The sequence below is a fragment of the Nasonia vitripennis genome, chromosome 1 (genome assembly GCF_009193385.2).
Source record: "Nasonia vitripennis strain AsymCx chromosome 1, Nvit_psr_1.1, whole genome shotgun sequence".
Taxonomy (NCBI): Eukaryota; Metazoa; Arthropoda; class Insecta; order Hymenoptera; family Pteromalidae; genus Nasonia; species Nasonia vitripennis.
This window is the reverse complement of record NC_045757.1, coordinates 18,213,925-18,239,204: the sequence shown is the minus strand read 5'-3', so window position 1 is coordinate 18,239,204 and position 25,280 is coordinate 18,213,925. Positions and strand designations below refer to the sequence as shown.

Below are 25,280 nucleotides of genomic sequence, written 5' to 3'. Positions count from 1 at the left end.
TTTTTAAATCAAATTCAAACTCATAATTATTATACTCCACTAATTCAATCACGTGGACATAGCCGGCACACGACGTCCTTTCAAGTATACTCCTCGGTATTGTTCTCTTATAGAATGTATACGAATCTGCATTATCCGCTTCTATGCAGAGTATATCACCGCTTCATTTCGTGAAGCCCCGGGACGTTTACCTCGTTTTTGTTCCCTCAGACAGGCAACAGACATGCGCCTGCAGCGCAGCACGAGAAGAGGTAGTGTCTATGCTTGTTGTATACATATATCATATATAGGTATATCGAGTCGAGTGTATGCGCGCGCGCAACTTCTCAATACAGCTCTCAGATCCATAATGCAGCGCGGCGCTCGCATCGAGATTTCTCACGTGATAGGGCTTCATTGAAATGGCATACTGCAGCGTCTGCGACACGTGTAACTGGGTCGGCTATCTGGTATAAAAGTAGCGCGTATGCGATATTTATCGGCGCGACGCGTCGATGCACCTGTGCGAGATCGAAATCGTTCGTCGATTATGTGCTCGAGGAACTGATAGTATAGAGAGGCGAGTTGCCCTTTCTGGATTTTAATCGAAGCGAGGGAGATCGAATGAAATCGGCGTGGGCGATTAACCTTTGAGCCACGAGTGTCTTTACCCGCTGTATCCTATTTATAGCTTATTTTACTCTGGTGAGAGGAGCAATCGAAGAGTAAGTGCTCTTAATTATTGATCATTCGATTCAATAAAAGCGCATCGCTTGGAAATCCATTGTAAACAAAACGATAGAACTTTGCTATATGCGTGCGAGTGATCATCGAGCAAAGCCCATTGCGTATCAATCCGCGCGAGAGAAAACGCACGAGTATATAATACAGAGATCCAGCCTTTCGAATCTTAGAGGACGCAAAGTGTGCGTATACAGTACACATGCATCGATCTTTGACTTTCTAATATGCAGCGTATGCTCGCAGTTGATCCTAGTCTCTCTCTCTCTCTCTCTCTCTCTCTCTCTCTCTCTCTCTCTCTCTCTCTCTCTCTCTCTCTCTCTCTCTCTCTCTCTCTCTCTCTCTCTCTCTCTCTCTCTCTCTCTCTCTCTCTCTCTCTCTCTCTCTTGTGCTGTGTCTATATAATACGTAATATAATACGAGAGGAGATATCTATATGAATGCGCACCTATATACAGAAAGTCGTGCGGTCAGTCTATACAAACTCACGTACGCTGTTTGCATGCGCCAGACAAAAGGTCGAGGCGATGAAGCTTGTTTACCGTTATAATATGTACTTGAGTAAACAATCGCGACGCTCTGAAAGAATTGCACATTCGAAAATTCGAAGGACGTGTTTATTTATTTGCGGTATCTCTGTGATGGATACGGGCAAATATTGCGTGAATTCGCGCTTGAGCAATTTCGGAGAGTATAATGCAAGATGATTCTGAAAAGGACGAAGCCGGTGATTTGATTAGCTACGCGATCCTTGTTGTTGTGCAGTATACCTTTAACGAAATTATTCAAACGAACAGGTATTATTAGAAATTCATGCTATAGCAGGCGTCTGACAATAAAGACTATATTTTTCAAAATTCCTATATCGTCCTCAAATTCATACAAAAGTCACACTAGCAAAGGCTATATACGTGCAATTCTATCGCTCTGGACACAATTCGCGCAGCTGTCGCGGAGACCTCCTCCGTTCTTCGATCCAAAGCTCCTGATGCGAGCTCTCGCCATCAACATGGAAACCTCTGCAACAGTGCACACGCACCACGATGCTCCTCTTTGAGGTCAATACACCAACGTATACAGACTACAGCCGTTTCCAGTACCTGTACAGCCGAGGATTTCTATTATACTACCTCTCGCTCGTACACACAGCTCGTGCAGTATCAAAAGCTCGTTATTGTGGCGACTGAGCTGTACGCGTGACAAAGATATTGATGTCGTTTCGAGGCGAGAGTGCAACGCGAGAGAAAGAGCGACCGAGCGGAGAGAGGAGATTTGAATTGCTGGGAATGATAATGCCGAACGCTGGAGGCGAATTATATCGCGATGCCGGCGCTGGAGTAGGTGGAGATTCGCCGGAGGCGTTTTGTTTGCAAACAACTGATAGTAACGGTGTGTATGGTTGTAATCGCGCCGGAGTAAGCTTATACCATTTCGATTAGGTTGGAAACAAAGAAGAGTACCTAATTGAAAATGAAGGTTGTATAAAAAATTGTATTCGATGCATATTTCGTTGAAAAACGTTACAATGAAATTCCCATAACGCGCGAAATAACTTTCGAATTGGATTATGGCGGTCGAGGGCGAAATTCCTGCGGTATAGCGAGTTGCGAGGTCGCTGATCGCATTCGCGTCGAGACGCGTTGTTTACGTTCTGCCGGGAAATCACTTTGCCCCCAGATCACGTCCATTTTCGAGTTTATCGCTTCATTGATCCACCAATCGCATCAAGTCCAATGAGAAATATCGATGCATCGCGCGGAGCTTTATGAAATAAACATGTGAAGCGGTCCTTCTCACGTGGACTTAGTATGGATATAAGTGTCATTTTTTTCTCTTAACACGTTAATAAATAAACGAAACCTATTCTACAACTAGAAATTATCATCATGCAAATTCGTCAATTAACTTGATTCACTTCGATTAGTGGTCTATTTGTTAGAAGAAAAAAAAGTGTATTCATTCGATATACTAATAATGAACAGCGATACTGTTATCTTTGAAAAATATTGAAAAATAATGTCACAAAAGAGGTCTGCGCGAATCCCAAATTTGGTCAATATTACTTATATAGCCAAAAAAATCACAGCTAAACAGAAGCGTTTGAAAGGCAATGAGCTACACATCCACGATACGTGACACGTTGTTTTTTTTTCTCTGGATGTCGTCGTGTTCGGCCCCACCGAATCTTTGTGAAAAGCGTGTCAGTCGAAACTGTGTTGCCGTATGGCTCCTCCTCGACGCCTCTTCGTGAGCTGCATTCTAATTGCGCGGTGTACGAGTCGTCCGAAAAGCTTCATATTATTATCCTACACACACACACACACACACACCCCGTCAACTTTTACTTTCGTCGCGGTCACCTCGTTTTCTCTTTTGCGCTCGCCTTTTTGCGTTCGATGAGGTGTATAATTTTTCGTTAATTAGCTTTATGAATACCGTTGGAAATTGGACGGGGAAAGTGCTGCACGTGCGCGCACGGTATAATTCGAAGGAGGTGTATAAAATACAGCGAGAGTAGCGCGGCGAGATATAAACGTTACAAGTATATTGTAAGCATACGGGGGGATGTACTTTCATCCGTCGACTTTTTATTGCCTCTCGGTTTTAAGAATCGTTAAAATTTTAAAAAGTGCTGCAAAACGGGCATTACAAAAACTATCACACACGGGTAGTACCGACGTTACGTTATTATTCCACTGGATGAGACACAGCAGGCGCATTTATTATGCAGAGTATATCAAATGCAATGATTTCGTCGTGCGCAGCAGCAGCAGCTTTTCTATCATCCTCTCTCGCAGTTATACAATAAAGAAAGAAGCAAAACCGCTCCACGGCGAGCCGAGCCATTTCTATGCAAATTTAATAACTCAGAGCTAGCTCGAGCGACGAATCCGGAAAAACCTCGAGCAATCAATTTAGTCACGCTTGCGCTTGCGCGAATCTCGGCTCGCGCTTAAAATCTCAATTCCTCCCATCTTATGATTAAGCATTGCTTTGGCGTGCGCCAGCCTCCTCATCTGCAAAACAGCCATACTTCCTCTTGTATACGCCGCATCAGCCTCGAGTCCATTGTTCGATGCTTCTCGCCCTCGAGTCGCGCGGAGGATCGCGATAAAGGATTCGAAACTTATATCTCTCTTCATCGACGGCCTGCGCATCCTCCCACGCATGCGGCTCTCGTCTCATTTCCGGGAATCATGTATAGGCGAGCTCTCCCGACGTTATCATCTCGAAAGCGCTTCTTTCCGCCAATTGACGGGATTAGCGCCGCGAGACCCGACTAATTACTGTTTTCGTGCGCGAGGGGAGGGGTGATTGAATTATACGCGCTCGTTGGGAGATCCGGATTTTTTGGTAGAAAAAATTTCGAACGTTTCATAGGGAAATTTATTCCTCGACAATGATCGAGTGCGTGATCGATTTTAGATTATGTAGTTATAGTGAGTATAATCACTTTATCAGTGCAACGTGTTTTAATCGAGTTTGCTATCAGCCGTGCTACAACCTATCAACATTATCCATAGAGTATGAACATTCGAAAGTGTTCCCTCGCCGTATACGATTTTGGATTATAATAACGAGTTTTGCTGCACAGCAGAGTTTGCAGAGTACGAGATCTCCGTGAAATCGATTATCGGAGAGTATCAAGTGTGTTAGTCAACATTTTTCAATTTTCACAGCGAGCGTATAACCAAAGTTGTTAATCAAGTAGGCTGATGAATGCGTCGTCAAACCAAGCACGCAAAATTCAATGCTAACGTTCTCATGGTTTCTCTGCGCATTCTCTCTTTCGCGATCCTGTGTGAGTTATTCTTCTGACGAACGAAGCCAGCTGATTTGTTGAATCCGCTTCCTGCCTAACAGTACGGAATGATAATTGGCCATTGGCTTTGTGGCCGGAAGTTCGAGATCGACTCTCAATAAGCCCATAGCGCGACGGATAACCCAATTTGCGAAATATGCAAGCATCGAAGCTAGACAAACAAAGTAAAAATGTTCCCCTTTCCTCTTTTATTTCTCGCGGTGCTTTGTGCCTTCGCATATTGTCAGTGTTATCTATCGGTACCAGGTGCAACGGGACGCGCAGGATAGCCTTTGTTCTCGCGGTCGTGATTTTTTTCCGCACAGGATCGAGTTGACTCGTTAAAAGTTTCGGAGGCAGGATTGAACGATGATTCGAATCGGTATCTATTAGTGACGCTGTGATACTCTCGTGGCTGATGATCCAAAGCCACGTTTCACAGCTGATAAGTCGGAATAGCGAGGAACAGGATTCTCTAGAAACAGGAATATTAATAGAAAGGAATTCCGCAGCTCGTAGTAGTACTTTGTAGTTGTATGTACTTTTTGAATTTCAAAATACCTCTACGGTGGAAATTGTGAAGAGGAATAAAAACACATCGTATGGAGGTATCAATTCCTTTTTTTTCGCGAGAACGAGAAGAAAAAATTGCGCGGATATTTCTCCCTATTTACGTAGTTAATGCGACCGTGTACTATGCCATTAGCTCGGTTACCCATATAACCAGTAAATTATGAGGCTTGAATAATGACAACCAACACAGTTCGAGTATTATAAATGATTATGTGGTGAATATACGTAAGCAAATATTAAAATTAAGCCTCGAAGGTAGTATTTACGAATCGACCTATAGGTTGAAAACGAAAAGCTAACACTATAATAGACTTGTACAAATAATTGGACGATCCCTAACAATCTGAACTTTCCCAAAAAAGAAAGCAGACGCGGATCATCGGTAATAATTCCGCGCAATTGTGCAATGACCCGAATCTTCTCGTGTACGAACATGGAACACCACGATGAATACCCACCTGCGCCAAATACAAGTCAAACACTCGAAAAAAAAAGTCGAAATGAAGCGGTAGCAACAGAGGAAGCGCCAGACGCCACATCTCTTTCCGATTCCACGGCTCATCGCGGCTTGTTTTTCGAAAGAGTTTTGAAAGATTTTGCATAATAAACGGCGTCAGAAACGAGAACAGCGGCCTCCTTTTTCCCTTTTGCGCAACCTCGCCGCGCGCGTATACACGCCTGTTTACCTCACGTGTTTCGCAGGCAAACAGTGAGGAAGCGCTCGCGCGAGGCTGTGCAATTGCCCGCGACGATGACACGAGTTCGTAGTATACGCGGGAGCTCGATTTATTACTCTAGCAAAATTTCCACTCTCGCTGAGTGGATCGAAAGCATCGTTTTATAGACGAGAAGCGGTTTTTTTCTCTACTTTCGAGAGAGTAAGTTGGGTTGTAGAGTTTAATGGAAGCTGATTCAGACATTGTTTGGTTAAATCACATTTCTCAAGGTCTCGAAATTAAATTTATGTTGAATCATTGAAATAGTTATGAAATAGGAATCAGAAGAGCTACGTGATTCCAGATTGTTCAGTTTTGAAAACTATAACCAGTTAGAACCGGTTAAGTACTTACTGATTGAGTGTCTAGTAACGTGAATCGAATTATTGAAACATTCTTCTTTAACAACTTCATTCTCATGATTGAATTAGTAAGGACTCTGAGAATTACAGGACATCAGAGCCACATCAGTATGCTTCTCGCGCTCAAACACGGATAAATGTTTACCGCCGTAAGATCTGTCACAATTCGAGAAAATTAATCCTGCCAATCCACTTGAAAATTCAGTGATTCCCAAGCATTGACCAATTACAAGCTCCAATTCAAACTTCGCACACGTGTCTCAGCGAAATTTCCAGTTCACTCGAAAAACGGGCCATAACCAGAAATCATCTCCGTTTCCCACCAATTATATCCGTCTACCTCCTAAGTAAGCCATTACCTCGCGGACGACGGGTCACTGAAAGTCTCGTCGCGTAATAGCACTCATAATTCTACGAAAGAATCTCATAATATAGGCGTACGTCTGGCAAGTCTCGTTGGTCGCGTGCGAAAATCTGTTAGCGCGTTGCACAATCGGTTTCCCAGCTGCAACGGGCTGATGATCCGCGCGTGCGCTTCCTCTCTATCTCATTTTCAAGATGAGAGATCCAGACACGCGAGGGGCACGCGCGAGGCTCGATTACGCCGCTTAATGCACTTAGGCGCCCGATTAATGATGATAACGCCACAGCGACACAGTTGCTGATAATTCTTGTCTCTCTCTCTCTCTCTCTCTCTCTCTCTCTCTCTCTCTCTCTCTCTCTCTCTCTCTCACTGGGTGAACTCTTGACGATCCTTCGGGGATCAAAGTGGTATTGATGAATCAAAAAGAATATCTGATGGTTGCAAACTTATTGAGGATACATCTTCATCTTCAATTCAAGAATTGATGAAAAATTATAAGTTTACGAATTGTTCGGCTTGTACCGTTGAATACAGAATCCGTAGCTATACAGCATTGTATTTATCAAGTCGATTACTCAAAAGCCAAACAAGTTCCTAGGAGGTTACGAGCGTGCGTTGACCGCCGAAAAATTCAAAAAGCATTATACAGTGACACGCACCTCGACGCCGTACGAGAAGAGGGACATCGACTCGCCTCTCTCCCTTTCTCTCTCAGCTCCACTCCATCACTGGGAGAGACGCTCTCCTCGTTTTATCAGCTCTTTTCTCTCGGTGTATGCGTATACTTTATACGGACCCATAAGACACACCGTTATTTACGCGAATCACGCCGGGAAAGTGCGTAACGGTAAACGACGAGGCGGGCTTTCGATATTTGTTCTCTCTCCCGTTCACATGAGCGTCGCCGCCATTAATTACACGCGGGCATTGAGCTTTCCGGATCTTTGAGAAAAAGATGTAGAGACGCACGTGTGTATGTGCGGCACGACCTTAGTCAATTCGGCTGTGCGCTGCTGCAGGTTGACCCACTTTTTTTGCACGTAAACGATGCCGGGCGGGAAACTTTTGTGGGTTAGCGGTCTGAGAGTGAAAATGACTTGGCTTGTACCGCAAACCCAAACTCGTTTGAACGAAAAAGAAGGCTCGAAATTAAGGATGATTTTTTACGGGTTCGTAATTAGCGGGCTGGTAGTTTTCGGAACGACAGTAAAGGCTTCCGCTTAATTGAAAGTCATATTTTTCATTTTATTGTACGTACAGGAAGCTTGGATATTTTTTTTAATTTTACGCCACTTTTTGCTTGGCGGTCGATGATATTTGTTTAGATAGAATCTGCAACATTCCTAATAATTTACTATTCTATTTTTCTACTGATGAAGAAATTTTAATATCCGCAATACGTAAAACTTTTAATTCTAGAGTGATGGCCATGTAGCTGAGTGAGTTTGTACGTCATACGCTGAAAAAAAATATTTTCGGCGATTGGTCGCGCGTTTCGTGTTTTTGTCTGGTCGGTGCGCAGTTCGTTAGCGATTAATTACGGAAGTGGTGTATCTATCTTGGGTTATAAGGTTTGCGAGTATTTGTCTGTCTGCTGTTTTAAAACCGTGTACTTTCCGTTTACTAATGAACTTATTTAAATACGTATACACGCATCTATATTCGTAATAATTATTTCCTCATAATATAACACAAATAGGTATGAGTACGTCGGTTTTAAATTTCGATTGGTGCCGATAAAGATTCATTATTAAGAACTACCTATGTAACTCAAACCTTGACACGATAAAATGTGCTATTCACGACGAGCAATTAATCCGAATTATAGGGATTTCGCGCTTGCTCGAAATCAATTCCCTTAGTCTGTGTAAAATTCCCACGATTACGTGCTAAATCACAAGAAGCTTACAGAATCTCGCATCAGCTTTTCTTTTGCAGATTATATTCATTCATTTTTGTAAAACAACTCGCTAGTACACTCATTCATTTTCACTTAAACGTAAAGCAGCAAAATCCCTTCCGTGCAATATCTTTCAATCATCAGACTCAATAAATATTGTACATAACTGCAGCCCTATATCTAGACGTTATGGGGCACAAAAAAGCTCAGGCACGTAAAGCTCGTATCCACGCATTTATTATCCTCTCTGTCGTTCGTAAAAATGCATCGTGAACTCGACGGACGCTTTCATTAATAACCCTACAGCGGCTTTGGTTCTACCGAGCACCTCCATTACTCTGGTTCTAAACTGCAGCCCTTTAAGGTACAGTGGATCAACCTGCGCTGCCTCCGCAGATTTTATGTCGGAATGGGTACATATTACGATAGGGAATACATTTATTATAACCGAGCATCAGAAAAGTGGTTTAGCACGTCCTTCATTTATTATATTTCGGCTGTTTTGTCGTGGCCACGGCTATTCGGGGAATTGAGCGAGGAAACTGTCGAGTTCGTTTAAGTTGCGCAACGGGTCATTATTTTTCCTACTCTATGTGGTCTGAGGCTATATGGTAGGTAATTACAAGTATACATCACACAGACTCTATATGCATCGTAGTGTGGACACGTGGAAAAATTACGCTCGGCTTTGTGACCAACTCGAAATGGCGATCCTCTTTTTAAAATTTAACTGTAGAATGATTTTACAGGAATAATTACAACACAGTAACAGCGCATTGCCTTGAAAGATACAATCGTTTGACAACTAAAGCTGTTGACGAAAAGTAAAATGAAATTTTTAGTAGCTTTTCAGAATAATCGTTATCGTTTTATATTGCATATTTTACAACCCATCCGAGATTAGGAATGCTTATTATATGAAGCTGTGGTTGGCGACGCTCAGTTTAATACAGATTCGCTAATAAACTCTGCACCTGTTCTCGTGATCAATAACTTAGTTATTTTGATGATACTTTGCATTTTGCGGTGATCATATAGACGATAGTCCATGATCGAAAATGTTTGCGCAATATTCAATCAATTCCGGATTTGAATATTTCCGATCAAGGACTTTCGACACAAAATTGCCGCGAATTTTGCGGTGATTTCTATCATACGGTTTTCGCAATGCAATATCGACACAAACTAATTTCACGAGTTTCGCACGAGCGAAGGACTAATTGCAAAGAATCAATTACGATGTTAACATAATATAAGATCTTTTGTTAAAATTTTTCGGAACATCAATGCCTGGACGAAATACACTTAAAATATATATTACACGCGTTGAAGTCACATTGTTTTTTATGTTAAAAAATAACTCCAATGTATTTTATAACGATACCTAATAAAATTTTCGTAAAATATGTCATACCCAAAATTAAACAGACTCACGTACGGAATAAGAAGCTTTTCAATGTTAGAAAGATTTTTTATTTAAACTTCACGCGAGTGCAATCGTTCAAAAATGTTATAATCATCAAAATTCAAAATAAAAGAACTCATCAGATAAACAATGCTAACAACTATTCGTACAATATTTCCATTCCCAAGACTTACCCCGAATTACACAACACTCATGTACCCAATACAAGAAACTTAATTGGCCTCTTATACGTCGTTGTTCTGTACCAACTATATGCAAACTACCAAGGGAATATCGAACAACCGCACGCGTTATCGGTGAAACCGACGCGCAGGAGCAATTCTCTCTTTGGGATCTATATATACCTATACACGATCGTGCGCGGCGCAAAAGTATAAAAGCGAAACCCGGGCGGATTAGAAAAAAAATAGAGACCGATCGTGACGCACCCGCGAAACCTGCTGCACTCGTGTCTGATCGCGAATCTTCCCACGACGGCGGTCGATTCGCCGAAGATATTATACTTATGGGTTTGAAGCACTACTTATACACAGGATCCCCATGTGGGCTTGGTGAAAGGAGTGGACTACGTATTGTGCGGGTTTGGGATCGGATTCTTCGAATGGGTGTGCGCAAGCGTTGTTATTGGGGTAGACGAATTTGTTTGGGAATTTCAGGTGTACGTGTATGCATAATGCGATGATTTATATCATGGGAGTTGGCGCAGAGATTTACTGCAGCGATTGCACAGTGATTTGCGGGATTGCAAGCTCGACGCCGTGATTTCCTTTTTTTTCACATGATGATTAGAAAAAATATTTCAGAGCGAACGTCGTTAATGGTGGTACTTTGTGAGAAAGTTTAATGCATGAAAATTTAAGGCTGAATGAGGACATTAGCATTTTTTCAACGTCTGATTGTTCCTGATTTATGCTTTGACAGGATAATCAGATTTGACAGAGAGTTTTCATTAAAAGTGAACGTAACAGTGCAGTGACTGAGCACTACTGTGATTGCAGTTTCTGTGATTAATGAGAACGACAACTTAATTGTGATTTCAGTGAAACGCTGCTTTGGAACATTGTTTACATTTTTCAGTGCTTTGTGCACGTTGAAGTTTAGAATTTAAAAAGTTACTCGATGATTCAAAGTGTTTTTATGCAGGTATATTGATTCCGGAAACTTCAGCCGGCTGACAATCTCGAATGGAGATTCAAGAACTTGGATCAATTTACACAACTCGTCTTCCAAATTTAAATTATTCCCAAAGTTTATGTAATATACAACGCAGTATCGTTATTTAATCACGTCGCAAGAAAAAAAGCTTCACACTCAAGCCCGAGTCGTTTACCTGCCAAATGACAATAGCGCAATTTTCATCGTGACAAGACGATAGCTCTCATACTTTTCAATCGAATTTATTACGCGCTCCGAGAATGCAAAAACAGCCGTAAAACAATTACATCCTACGCATTTTGCAACCGGGTTACTAATAGCTACGAGTATAGAGTAGCAAGAAACACGTTTCGCAACGGCAGAAAAATCCGCACTTTTTATACAGACAGTTGCGCACGCCTCGCGAGACTCGTGCAACTTTTTAGCAACTCAAACCAGGAGCACAAGATACGAGGACTTAATTAACGACAAAAAAAGCCACATCCCGTGCGCCATCGAAAAGTCCCAAATCGAAAACCAAAAAGATATTTCGTTAAAAAAGAAGTCCGAAACTCACTTGATAACAGTCTGCTTCATGCTGTTGGTCATCCTGCCGGCTTGCGTATCTCCGACGAAAGCCTTATCGCGAGTCTATCCGTCCGGCGTCTCAGCGAGCCTCTTCCAGCTTTCTCTCTCTCTCTCTCTCTCTGTCTCTCTCTCTCTCTCTCTCTCTCTCTCTCTCTCTCTCTCTCTCTCTCTCTCTCTCTCTCTTGCTCTGTGTTTACCTCCGGGGATCACTGCTGAGAGCACATATCACAGAGAAAAGCGCGCACTGCTCGGCCAATCGAAGTTTCGGCGGGCTTTTCAAAAGCAGCCACGGCTGTCGCGCGAGGGCAAATGCGTCGCGTCGCGCTCGCGCACACGCCCTGAGATAGAGTCAGCAGAGCGAGTGGGGGGAGAGGGGATGAGTTTGGCTCTGTGCGTATCGAGAGCAGCAGGGAGGAAAAGCAGCGAGAGAAAAAATCGGTCTTCGGTCCGGAGGAATCGGTTGGACTGTTGCTGCCGGACTGAAGGAGCGCGCGAGCTTCTCGTCGTATTTAAACGGGCTCTCCCTCTCGGACTGCCGCTCGTCTCGTCGCTCTCTCTCTCTCTCTCTCTCTCTCTCTCTCTCTCTCTCTCTCTCTCTCTCTCTCTCTCTCTCTCGCTCTCCCTCTCCGTGTCTGCAGCGGCGTGAGCCTCTTTCTCTCGCCCTCTCGTATAGTAGTGCCGCCGCTGGAGGTAGCTACGCGTATACCTACTCTCTTCGCGCGCGCGGCGCGCCGTGCGGCTGGCGCCTACTTCTCCCTCCTTTTCCGGACGAGCTCGTCTACTCTCCGCGATGATACAGCCGCGTCTCTTTCTCGATAAATTCTCCTGTCCGCAGGTGGGTAGACGGGGTTGTATTGCTGTCTGAACTATGCGGCAGGATGGCTGAGATTCAAGTGCACGCTATCTGGCACTCTGGGGTAGTGGGCTGCCCTGCGAGTTAAAAGCTCGGAATTTCACTGGATTTTCCGAGCGTTTTGACGATGCACAAGCATGCTGTTGGTTGGACCTTTGGCTGTAGTTCTATACTTCTTGTGAAATTTCAGTTTTTACATTTCTAGATTAATTATACTGCTCATTGACTTCGTTTGAAAACATCGACACAATTGCCCGACGACAGCAGACCTTCGAAGTTTTTCGCTAAGCCGGGGCTGCATCAGTGTCACATACTATAATGTACACCAACGAGTGACTCCCTCGTTACGCGCAGCACTTGCCGCACGGGTCAATGTAAATCTCAAAGCGAAAAAATTCTCCTCGCGTAGAGCACTGCAGCCTTCGGTCAACCATCAAGCTCTCCTCTCCATAACAAGTCCTCATAGCTAAGTCACGCGCCGGCGATGCTCGCCACAAAGGACACTTGTACGTATCCTTTGCGCGATTTCCCTCGCGGCTGTATAACTTGTCTCTGGAATATATCGCCGATCGATCAGGGGGAGAAAAAAGCAGGAAAAAAACTGCACGACACGGACTATCGAACGACCGATATTCGTACAGCGCGATATCGGTGGACGAAAAAAGACAGAGGGATTGTCGACCCGCACCTATAATATTCGTATGCGCGCGCGGTAGCCCAGAAAACGCGAGTGTGTCCGGAATCATAAGCCGGACAGTTTACGCGCGGCCGAGCGTGTGCGTATAACGAGCAGTCACGCTGCACGCGTTTCTATACTCTTCTCTGCTAGATCCGCCTATATGCGAGTGCTGAGAAAAATGCGCAATGACTGCGGAGTTATAGTATAGAGCTGTATGGAAGCTGTAATGTACGCGATGGAATTGTGCTGCTGTGCGCATGTGTCAATTCAGTTTATAGAGAGTGTATAGTGTGTGAGGTTGCCGTATACGAGCAGTTGCTCGAGAAACTTGGACTTCGTATGTAGATTTTCTGTTTTCTGCTTTTTTTTGTGTCTTGAAGAGAAACGTGGACTATCGGTGCTGAACGTCAACTCTAAACTTTAGACGATCTTATCGGTATGCAAGAAAGTTGCTCTTGACGAATTTACTCTATAAAGTTTAAGATATTCCGCAATTTATTGTTTTGATTTCACAGGAAAATTGACCAGGTTAACGTCTAGTTCATTGAAGACTCGTTCAAGGTTTTCTTAAAATAACATTACCTGCGTACCGACAATACAAAGGCCTTAGAAATTTAATTTTTACAGAGGTCAATTTTTTATCCGCGAGGTCCTTGGCATCAAGAAAGTTGATTCGATTTTTAAGACATTATAGCTGTATCCATGCTGTGACATAACTTCATCTGATTGCTCGAGTAGTGATTTAGTGAGCAAATATATCTAGAGTATATAAAATTTCTATGAAAATATGTGTCAGAGTAATAAAGCATTCAGTACATTCCCGAAACTATTTACACTTTCTACTTATATGACAATTGCAAACATTTTGATCTGAAAAATTTACTTTATTCGTCCAGTTGGCTAATTGCGTTTCTCTAAAATAAACATCGTAAAAGTTCCTAACACTGCGCATATCCATATAAAGAAATGGAAAGCATACGCAAAACGTAGGGGAACTTATAATGGCGATCGTTTGCACTAACTTTTACTAGCTTTAAGTAGCTTCTTAATTCTCGTCGGCAGTATACGATCTGCGTTATTAACATCCGCTGGTGAAATCAAGCTAACTAATCTGAGTCTATGAAATGCGCTGAGTATTATTCTTGCGGTTTCCTCGAAATTCTGAAGCATAATAATTTTACGGAATTGTCAGCAGCATCAATAGATATGGGTCATTACGATTTTTCATACGCAGTAAATTATTCCGATAGCAATCAGAAGTAAAAAATTTCGATTGATAGCTCAAAGAGATTCTACATAAAAATAGAATTTAATCAAATAATCTTATTTCAAAAACAGAGCAACGACTTAAGTCACTTAGTCAGTTTTGCTTTCTCAGGAGAAAGTGTGTCCGAGGCATAAGCGGGTGAAAATAAAACATTTTCGACGTCTCCGTAAACTTTACTTTGCGAGGATAAGGAAGTTTCGCCTCGGAGCAATAGATCAACGCCCAAAAATCTTCTGCACTTCCGCGTGTTTAAGGCGGAACTTTCGCGGATGCGACTGACCACCAAGGAAGACACAATAAATGTTTCGAACCGACAACAACGAAAGTGCGAAGCTGATCGGGTTGTGCAACTTTTCCACGCGACGATCGACATCGAAAACAGGCAAACAAGTGCACTCGTGCAGCTTAAACGACGACCAATCGAGAGCGACGAACACGGATATCATCATTCATGCTGCTGCCACGTGAAAAGCGCACGTGAGCCTCTCGATGTACTGTACTCCTCTGCACAATCTTATACTTCAATTGTGATTTACTTGTAGGGTGCAGTTGTCAAGCCCGCGACATTGAACTTGTTAGTAGAACGGAAGACATATTATATCGATGCTGTATGTCATTTCTTATAGCTGCGTGAACCAACTTTGCGTTCGTCTTGACGATTTGCGACGTTTGTGTAATTCTTAACGCAACTATTTGCAAATATATTATGAAAAAGTATAAAGCAAGACAAAATATGAACAAAGTCTTTTTTTGAAAAGTAAAAAGATCATATATGTGGTGGCCACACAGCACCCACTCGCACACACAGACAGAAACACGCGCGCTCACACACTCGCACGCGCGCACACACATACAAACCTTATTCGCACGCACACGCGAAGACTCCAGCGTTCGTGCCTCGAATGACGCGGCCCGGATTAGGACTCGGTTTTTCCGGCCCGGCCGAGCGCATTAGGACAATTAAGTCCTCCGCATCGAGAAAGCAGTAAAACGCTCGGGCCCGCGCTCGAACCCTTTTATTGCGGTCATCCGCACCTCGATGCGGGCGGCTAAAGCTCGCCGGCGCGGGGAATCCCTGGCGTCATAAAACAGTAAACGGCCGGCCGTTTGGGCCAGCCGCCCTCGCCACCAACGCGCTATCCGGACCGCGCACGCTCCGTTCCTGCGAATCCGATTGGTGTTCGGTACAGAAGGCGGAACGATCGAGACCTTCGACGGTCGACGCTGGAGCCGACCAAAAGTACAGTTCAACTGTAGACACGACACGAGGCGCATCACACCCAGTCCTTTGTCACCCGAATATCAACGACGAATAAACGACCACTCCGAAACATCAAGTTCTGCGTTATTCACGATTTCTTCACCTCACATTCTCCTTCACTCTCCTGCGCCACCTCACCCCCAAATATAGATAATAGAAAGATAAATGTAAGCGATGCGTTCGTCTTAGCAGAACTGCTCTTGCTCGCTATAGAGAAGCTGGTCTCGGCCAGTCTCGACTAATATCTTGTCCTGAGGGCAGAACAGATCACCCGCACTAAAAAAAACACAGCCATTTTAACTGAACTCGCACCAGTAATCCGTCATTGTACGAAGACTCGCCAAAATTACCGTAGAGTTCAGCAGTTTTAAAGAATCAGTTCGGTCGTTTTTGCTGGTGTCCCGCGTAAGCGATCAATTTTACGAGTCCCGACTCGCCAAAACTACCAGTGGCCAGTTGTTCTTACTGAACAGTCGTTACGGTGGCAGGACGGTTAAAACTACCGGACTTTATAGCAGAAACGACTGTGTTTTTTCAGTGCGTGGATAAGTTAAACAGCTATAATGGAAAGAGACGCCGATATCTCGGTATGTGACAACGGCTACGATAAATGAGAAACCGGACTAACCGAAAGAGGCACCATGGGGTGCACACGCTCTGAATGCGTATATTTCTCTCTCTTCTTAATAGTGATGTTTATTGTACAGTTTTGTCCATTTTAAAAACAATATGCTAAATCTTCTGGAAACTTATGATGATAAAACTTTTGAATATTGAAGATTGAACACGGACTCGCGGCAGCGTAAGTATTTGTCGTTTTGGGATATTCCCACTAATATTAATAGAGTTATCATTTTGAAATATGCTAAAGTCTAAATTTCACTGGGATATCACAGTAAGCGCGCGCACACACTCTTACAGATTTTTTCTAAAAACACATCAAGATTTTGAATATCCAATCTTCTCAAAACAAGTTTTTATCCGGTTTTCGCTATTACGAAGGTTCTTCTAAAAACAAGCTGCAAAGATTCGACAAGATTCTCGCATAAGTTTATCATAGGAATATTATTATTACGAAATCAATTTCAATAAACTGACAAAGAATCGCGGTTCGTTTAAGTCCATGCGATAGCTCTCCTATAGAGATTCAAGAAAAGTATCGATTAAAGTTGCCATATAGATGTAGCTTGAAGAGAGCTTTATTTGGCCTGTAGGCACTTGAGTACCGCATGCAAAACAGCTTTATCACGAGCCTGTTAACACCGCGTGCGAATGTTACTTGAAGTCTCCCACGCTCCCTTTTTTGGTGTATGGAATTCTTTGGAGTGTTTGCTTGCGAGCTCATAGAGAAAATTCTCGGGTATAGATGATGCATTGCTCGATGAAAAGAATAAATAGTGAGTAAGGAAATGAGCTGGTTATTATAATGTTATAACAGTAGAGTGTCTCTTAAGGCTTGACGGACAACCAAATATACAAATTGATAATTTTTTGTTCCAAAAATGTTCATTGTACTGCGCACGCCAAAATCATGACAATTCAACTCCTGCGAGGATTATTCACTGGTGTACTATGATAGAACGTGAAATCATGTTTCAAATATAGGAGGTACTTGAATGAACGGTAGATACCAAACAGACCAGCTTCGATCGCGTCTATATAAACGGACCGAAACAATCGGACAAAGAAAATCTTGCGCAAAAAGGCCAGACGGATTTTCTCGCTTGCAATCTCCCTCGCCTTCGCACTTTCATTTAGCCGAGAAATGAAGGTTTAGCACACTCAGATAAGGCGCGATCACGATCAAATTCAATACCGATCGATGAAAGTCGATATGCTCTATATATGTATGTATATAGAGTTCAGCGCGTGAAAGACACTGCAATAAGAAAAGAGACCTCGAGCAAGCACACAATAGTTGAATCGAGTAATTCAAGCGATAATTACTTAGCGATGCTCATCAGCGATTGTAACATAAAAGTGCCAGAGGACAAGTAAGAAGGAATAAAAAAAAGCAACCTGATTATTTTGTCGTCCTCTGCTTTTTGCGCTAATTTTTATTTTGTAACTTCGTATTTCAATCCATTGACCCTTCTGAGAATATATTTGGTGGATACTCCGATATGACGGATACAGTAAAATCGATTATAGCTAAAGATACAGTTTCAGCGATATTAGTATAAAATTCAATAGTTACTTGAGTGTGGTTTGTCATTGTTCAGAATCGGAATTAGATTCAAAGTTACTTTAAATACGGAAACGCATGATTCATGATTGTGTGTAAAAATCTATCATACTAGATTCAAAGAACGTACAATAAAAACCGCCAACAATGGAATTCGACAATTAGTGCGCGTCATCGGGCAATTAAAATTTTATAAAAACAACATTTCATTCCTGCTTGAGCCAGACCACAAAGAGTTTATTAATACTCGGCATCGTTACCTTTTGCAAAGAGCAGTCTCCCATAAAAAAAGCCTGTGTCGCAAAGGAGGAGCACAGGAGTTCATTTGAAATCACAGGAAATCTCTAGAATGTGTAATTGCACTAGTTATGTACAACGTACGTAACAAAATGACGGTTGTGTATAGTACAACTGCCGAAGGACTTTTACACTCGCGGTTGAGTTCTATGTCTTGTATATTCTTTGCTCATCGAACGTGCCTGGGAGATGTAATTGCGAGTTTGAATATACAGTATAGTACATTTTAGAAGAAAATTGTATACTTCGACTCTGCAGGTAAATACGTGCTCATGTGTAAATTGTAACTGCAATTATAAATGGTCGTTGCACTATTTAAATATTGACGCTTCCTATACCGTATCCTCTGAGAGTATATACTTTATTGATATTCTGACAGACATAATAAACAATATAGGATACTTTAGATTTTATTAATTACCAGATTTCATAAATTGCCCTTCTAACAAAGTTTCCCAATTGAAAATCATAATTGTTTCACTACAACCTGCCTGTAGATATATATTTTAAAAATATTACCCTTTTCTCATTATTTGAAGCGACCTCGCATATTTTAAAATCCACATAAATATCCCAAGTAACGATCTCGTTCTGTCTCGTAAAATAATATAGAGTACACCGAGAAAACAAAACAAAACTCTCAAGGAATCTTCCGACTGCTAAATATAGAAACTAGACAATAGGTCGCCCAAATGTTGTTATTATAACTGCGCTTGGCTGCCAAAACTGTCAGTACAGTATATTTTTCAGAAGCAATTTTCTATAAACAAGGAGATCGCGCTTACTTCTAGAGAACGATGATTCTAAAGAACAAAAAGAGGAGACCTTTCGCTCAGCGGCGATGCACAAATGCTCGAGGCAAAGTGCTCAACCTTGAGCTCTTGACGTAAAACTGCCTCCGTGTTATACTGTGATAAGCGATTTTCTCGCGATCTAGAGGTCGGCGAACTCACTCGGACGACCGTAAGTGTGCCATTGTTGAAAATAAGAAACAAATGATACGGGGAGATGCAAACAAGAAACTTATGTAATGCAAAAAGTTGTTGAGAGAACTGGAACAGTTGAATGAACCAGGGAAAATAAAATTCGAATATTTATAAGAGAGAAATGGTTGGTTTTATTTTACGAATTGGAAAATCAAACAAAAAAAAAGAGATCAATTAAATAACACTGTACAGTCGATCTCCGAACTATAGTCACAGTTTAACGAACCAACGTCGACGAACGATTCAAAGTGTGTCAGTCAGTATACTAATTAGGGAAATAGCCACTGCTCTTACCGTGCAAATAGCAGAAAAGAGCAGCAGCCAAGAAGAAAGGTAAAAAGATACAGCATCGACGGCCGTATCACGGTTCTTCCGTTTGTTTACGTTTTCGATCCTCGATATCGGTGGGGATGAACTAGATCTCCGGGTACTTGTATATTATAATTTCTGCTTTGCTTTCGGCGAGGCTATATATCGATAATAAGGACGTACACATACACGTCCAGTTCCGGAGTGTAGTACGAGACATCGGAAGACACACTGAAGTGGTCAGTAAGTTTATGTGCCAGCGAGTTCGAACGTTGACTCCGGATATGGCAGTGTTATTTTGCAGCTGATCTGTGTATCAAAACTGCGAGATAGTTTTTCTCTATAAGTGTGAATAAGAGACAAACATTTTTATATGTTTTATCTTTTAATTGTCGATTTTTTCAGTATATACTAAAATTTATTCTTATCTTATATTTGCTTTCTATACCTGCGTATTGATTGCTCATATATTATCTAGCTAAATACTACTTGTTATCATAGAAATTTATAGTCTCTTGCGACCTAGGAAGAATATGTTGTATGCATACGTGTATTTTTCATTCTTAACAGTTATACAAGTAAACGGTACGCATAGTACAAAAACTGTGAACTAGAATCCACATAAATATACGTTTAAAAAAAAAGGTTACTTGTTTAAACTCCTGCTATGGTTTGTATTTAATGAATTTTAACGAAAATTAGAAATTGGGTCAGACAAGCTTTATTTCAAGCGATACATTCGCATTCAAGTTCATTAACACACTTAACCGGTTTATAAAGCGATTCAACGGGGAATATTTTGTCACAGTATAGAGTTTCATCACCTTTCTATTAATTTGTAATATAAGATTACAGGTTATAGGTCACAATAAACACATTTTGTAATACAAATAGACTGATAATGTATGAATCTTTAAAAACTGCTATTGTTTTGGAGCTGAAGTTTATAACTTGTATGATGAAAATTTATACTGCATCCGATAATGCTTCTTATTGGGTCCATAATAGTATACCGTTATATTACAGCTTATCGACGATATCTCTCACTCATTAATGGGACTTTACACTATTAAAAGATTTATTATGTGATTAAAACGTAAATAAAATAACGTCTTCTGAATTTCCGATCTTGAATGTATGAAAGTCAAATGAAGACTGATACAGTTACAACTGAGCATGCTTATCAAACTCTTTTAACATATATTTCTTACACTTTTGTTTTTAATGAAAAACGTTTTTTACCATGTATATTTTTTAACGAATATGGTAATGTCAAATACCTCCCTACTTTAATATAGAATATGAACAGTATATACAACAGATGTATTATGAAATGTTGTACAAGCAGATATTGCATCGGCAAATGATTCATATGTTATTTAGTACACTAAAAAGAAAGTAAAACTTTTATACTGTCTCAGAATTCTCTTGCAGTTATGACACAGTAAACCAATAATAGTCTAAGTACAAAGATTTATGTTTAACGACAAATAACACCACACTGAAAAATTGTGCTGTAATTTTTTTTGCCGAAGCATCAACCATGAATTCTTCTTAGTGTAGCTTTTACAGTTTTCTCACCGTACGATAAAGATCTCTTTCCTCGTTCGATTAATCTTCGCATAACGACTTCTAATTTGACACAAATAATTTATGTCTTAAGGCTTTTCACATATATCGGATCATTTTAAATGTATTTTTATTTCAATAATGTGGACAGTGACATTCGAGGACGCACTTATTCAATACAATTATTCAAATTTATCTTCATCCCTATCTACATTAACTAATTGACGAAAATAGCCGTCCGATGACGAACGTCATACTTAATATACGAATCTTCTGAGTCAATAATTGCTACGGAATATATGTATGAAGTTATAAATAACAGACTGTAAATGAATTATGAAAGGACAAATATGCCATAAGGTACGTGTATTTTGCATGGTGCCACTTTTGTTTGCGAACCCAGCAAAATATACGCTATTCATGAATTAAGTTATCTATAAGTATACAGGCTAATCTATTATATACTTAAACACGTGTCTAATTAGCACTGGAACCGATAAAACGACGACAATAGCCAGGATGTCCCAGATGTCCACTACAGTGCTCCTTTCAAATCATCCTACTTGTAAAACTGACGTTTGATAAGCAGTTCGAGAAAAGGAGTTGTGCCGCCGACATTGAAAGAGCAGCTGCTCATTGTTTTAATAAATCCGTCTGGACAATCAACGAGGGACACAATTAATTAACGACCCGTATGAAATAAAACAATGAAATCCCTCGCAAGCACATCTGTCGCTCAATTTCCTTCAACGAAAAGGCAGTTTAAACTTCTCCTCTGAAGAAGTGAAAATTATAAAAATCTCGCGATATGATTAACAATGAGCTATATGTATGCATAGAGAGGCGATTGATTAACTGCATCGAATCGTCGGGTTGCGCCGGTTTCGCGCTTGATTCACTTTCGTCGTTACGCGTCACCCGACCGATCTTTCGCTTTCGCTACTCGCAACCAGTCGCCGATTTTATGATTGACGCCGCTCTTAATTCGGTCCACCATAGCTCTACACTCGAGTTACTAAAAATAACATAGACAATGTAGAAAATAGAAAATCCAAGAATTCTTCCCCTTCGGAACTATGAATCCACGACTAGTCTAACCTTGTGAGAAGAGCTATACATGCGTTTCATTCGTTTAAATGGACATTCCTCAATAAACAAAATTAACAAAAGAGTATCCCATGCTATTATACAGCTCCAGTATATGAAGACAAAGCTCGAATCACGCATTCCTGGTAACGATGACAATTAAACGTTTCACGCAAAACCGATGGCTAGAGAATAGGCTAACGAGGAACGTGTATAGATACGAGAGTCTCCGCTGTAACGCCGCGGGGACTTTCTAAAGTGTATATACCTATGTAACACTGTAGTTACTGCAGGAGAGACGCTTAAACTGCCTTGCGAATTGCGCCGGGTGAAAAAAAGCACACCGCGTCGATAGCTGAATCGTACATTGAGAGGCTAACGTTGTGCCCGCGGTGAAAGCGGTTTGACGCCAGTTTTCTTTTTACTTTACTTTTGACGCTTTTCATTAGACGTATTTGGCTTGAATTTCAAATTTTATTTTGGAGAGATTTTATTCGTTTTTTTTTTCAGGCGTATGTGGATTTGGAAGCTTTGAAAATGATTGCAGCTTCCTTTTGCATCATATCAAAACAGGAAATAAAAATTCAAAAGTAACTTGCTACACGTGCGGGTATACCTCATCAACTGATGTTTACATTTATTTTCGATTGTATTTTTAACGCATTGACACATCGGTATGGAAAGTATTTTTGAGAGAAATTTAGAAATTGTTGTTAGAAATCTTCGAAAGTCCAAACATAAGGTAACTTGAAATCTCCCAACATGTTTGGTAAATTGTCTCCCAGACCATTAAAATTAGCCGTGAATGTTGAGCTGGAACCGCACATTATCGCGAAATGCAGGTTTTTTTCTCAGATTTGAATTAAATTAACTTTTACTCCAATAAAAATAATCGTTTGTTGTACCTGAGTTGTTCACAAAAAAAAATACGTTTTTGCACCATACAAAATAAACAACTTTCATTCGAAACCGCCTTCGGTAATAACAGGCGTATTTTCCATCCACAATACCCTAATAATTACTTCCGAGGTCCAGGTTAGTTAAGTGGTTTTCTACGAAATTTCCTTGTTTTCACCCACGTAATACTGGCAAAAATGTATTATTTCGAATTTTTTCCACTCTCGCCGTTTTATGAACTCGAAATACTTTCGAGCACTCATAAGTGAACTTTCAAAGCATTTACATAGATAATCAAGCCATAATTTCTACTGTCCAAGAATAATGCATAATAGGTAATCCAGAACCTTGCATCTGCACCAAAATAGGAAAATCACCCACATAATAACCTTTATCACGCAATCGCCCATAAGTTCAAAGTGCAGAACATAATAAAACAAGATCTCCACAGTCAAACATCCGCGGCGTGCCAGGCATATTTCCATGAAAAAATCGGATCCCCGCGAACGATCCCAGAACGACGGCTCCATATCCGCCAAGTGCGCTCCATACTGACCTCGCAAGGTCATATCACTATTCCGAGCACGTAGTGCCGCAAAGCGCCTCGCAGATTTTTACGAGCTGCAGAGACAAATGCCTAGAGATAGTGGAAAGAGGCAAGGAGAGTCGAGGAAAGCATTGAGCGCATAAGAAATGTATGGATATAAGCCGTATAGCCGCGCGACTGTTCCGTTATATGGGCCCCAATATAAGAGGCGGAGGCATGGTGTGCGCGCTTAGCATGAGGGAAAAAGAGCACGCGGGCTTTTTGTAATTTACGCATGCATGTGCTCTCTTTAGTCGGGTTTGCCGCGCGCATATTTTACGCGAAGGGGCATCGACTCGCAGGAGAATTATTACTTAACCGCGCGGTGCCGGTTTATGGAGGTATTAGGAGGTTTATGAAGGCTTATGGAGCACTTTTACCGGACGACGTGTACTTTTACTTGGGTTCGCGAACGCCTGTGTGTAATACGTAGCAGAGCGCGTTTGGTACACTTTTTGAGCAAGCCATTGATCGTCATTTACAGTTTAATGGGACGGGTGCTACACAAGTGTGTTACCTGATATATCGAATCAAAACATCCGACATTGTTGTAGAGAGAGGTTAAACCCGTAAACAATTATAACTTATGTATCGCATACGATATACCTGATTTCCAGATAAGGATAAGTATTCAAAAGACGCATGTAAGTCATCGATTTTCTGAAAAATCACCGACTCACCCGTCAACTGTGGTAACCTTGTAAACAGCGTCGAAAATACGGTTCCTACGAAAAATCTTCTTTTCCTTAGCATCGTCGGGCGAAGTCAGCCATCCCTCGAGACCCACTCGACCAACCTGGAAATCGTCGGCTGCCTGCTGCATTCGCTGCTGCTGCATCTCTCTGCTGCTCAGCGGTGGCGAGTCCAAGTGGAGCATTTTTCTAACGACCCGATCGCGTGTCTCTTTAGATAGAGAAACGGAGAAGGACAAATCCGCGACACTCTCTCCTCGGTTTTAAATGCTGCCCGTGGAAATGGGCGCGGGTTAGAAACATTGGCGTCGCGAAGCTGCCGTGACCACTTCGCGACTCTCTTCTGTTTCTATCTGATTCGATTTGGGAAGATGATTTGAGAAATTTTATTTGTTGGAGCGGCTAGAAAGTTATAGGATGGACAATCGAAATTAGTAATGGTTCATCGATCATTGAGATGCTCATACAGTTTTTTCTTTTATCTTGATCGTTATAATATTTTAATAGGGTTTCCGAGTAATGTTTACGAATATTAACTTGAATTTCTGACTTTTTTATGGATTTGTTGCTATTTTTCCAAATTGTATTAGTAAATATAGTGAAGAATTTCTCTTCTGAAAACGAAGAATTTTTTTTACTTGAAAGTCGTGATCTTACTATTTTGATGGTACCTTACTGGTGTAAAAAAAACACGACAAAGAAACTTTATTTGTGCTATTTTCAATAACATACATATTATTCCACAAAACCGTGTTTAAACACTGATACTGTTACACTGACATCCAACAGCAATCGCTAATAGCAAGTTCAAACCTGAAAATCGAAAGCATAAATGATACCTCGTGACGTTTTGAAAATCCAACAAGGTCACGGTCCCTCTAATGTACTGAATATATGACGAATTGAGTATACCTATATCTATGCGTCTATGTACTTATCTCCTTAAATACTGTCGTGCATGTACGGCAATAATTTTGAGTATTCTATTAGCGAAATTAGAGATACTGTAATAAAATGATACAGCTTTG

General features: G+C 41.3%; 1 protein-coding gene across 4 annotated transcripts in view; it reads right to left on the bottom strand.

Annotated features, from left to right (window-relative positions):
• The window catches only part of LOC100115299 (neprilysin-2-like), a 32,618-nt gene extending 8,033 nt beyond the window's left edge, over positions 1–24,585 (bottom strand). For 2 of the 4 annotated variants that reach the window (XM_008209937.4, XM_008209938.4), the window contains exon 1: positions 24,241–24,585. In XM_008209937.4, the coding sequence (XP_008208159.3) occupies positions 24,241–24,437 (197 nt within the window). In that variant the 5' untranslated portion in view covers positions 24,438–24,585. Of the gene's footprint in view, positions 1–11,574; positions 12,285–24,240 lie in introns of those variants that run through there. The other 2 variants (XM_008209939.4, XM_032602284.1) reach the window with 1 other exon arrangement.
• Positions 24,586–25,280: the final 695 nt, after the last annotated feature.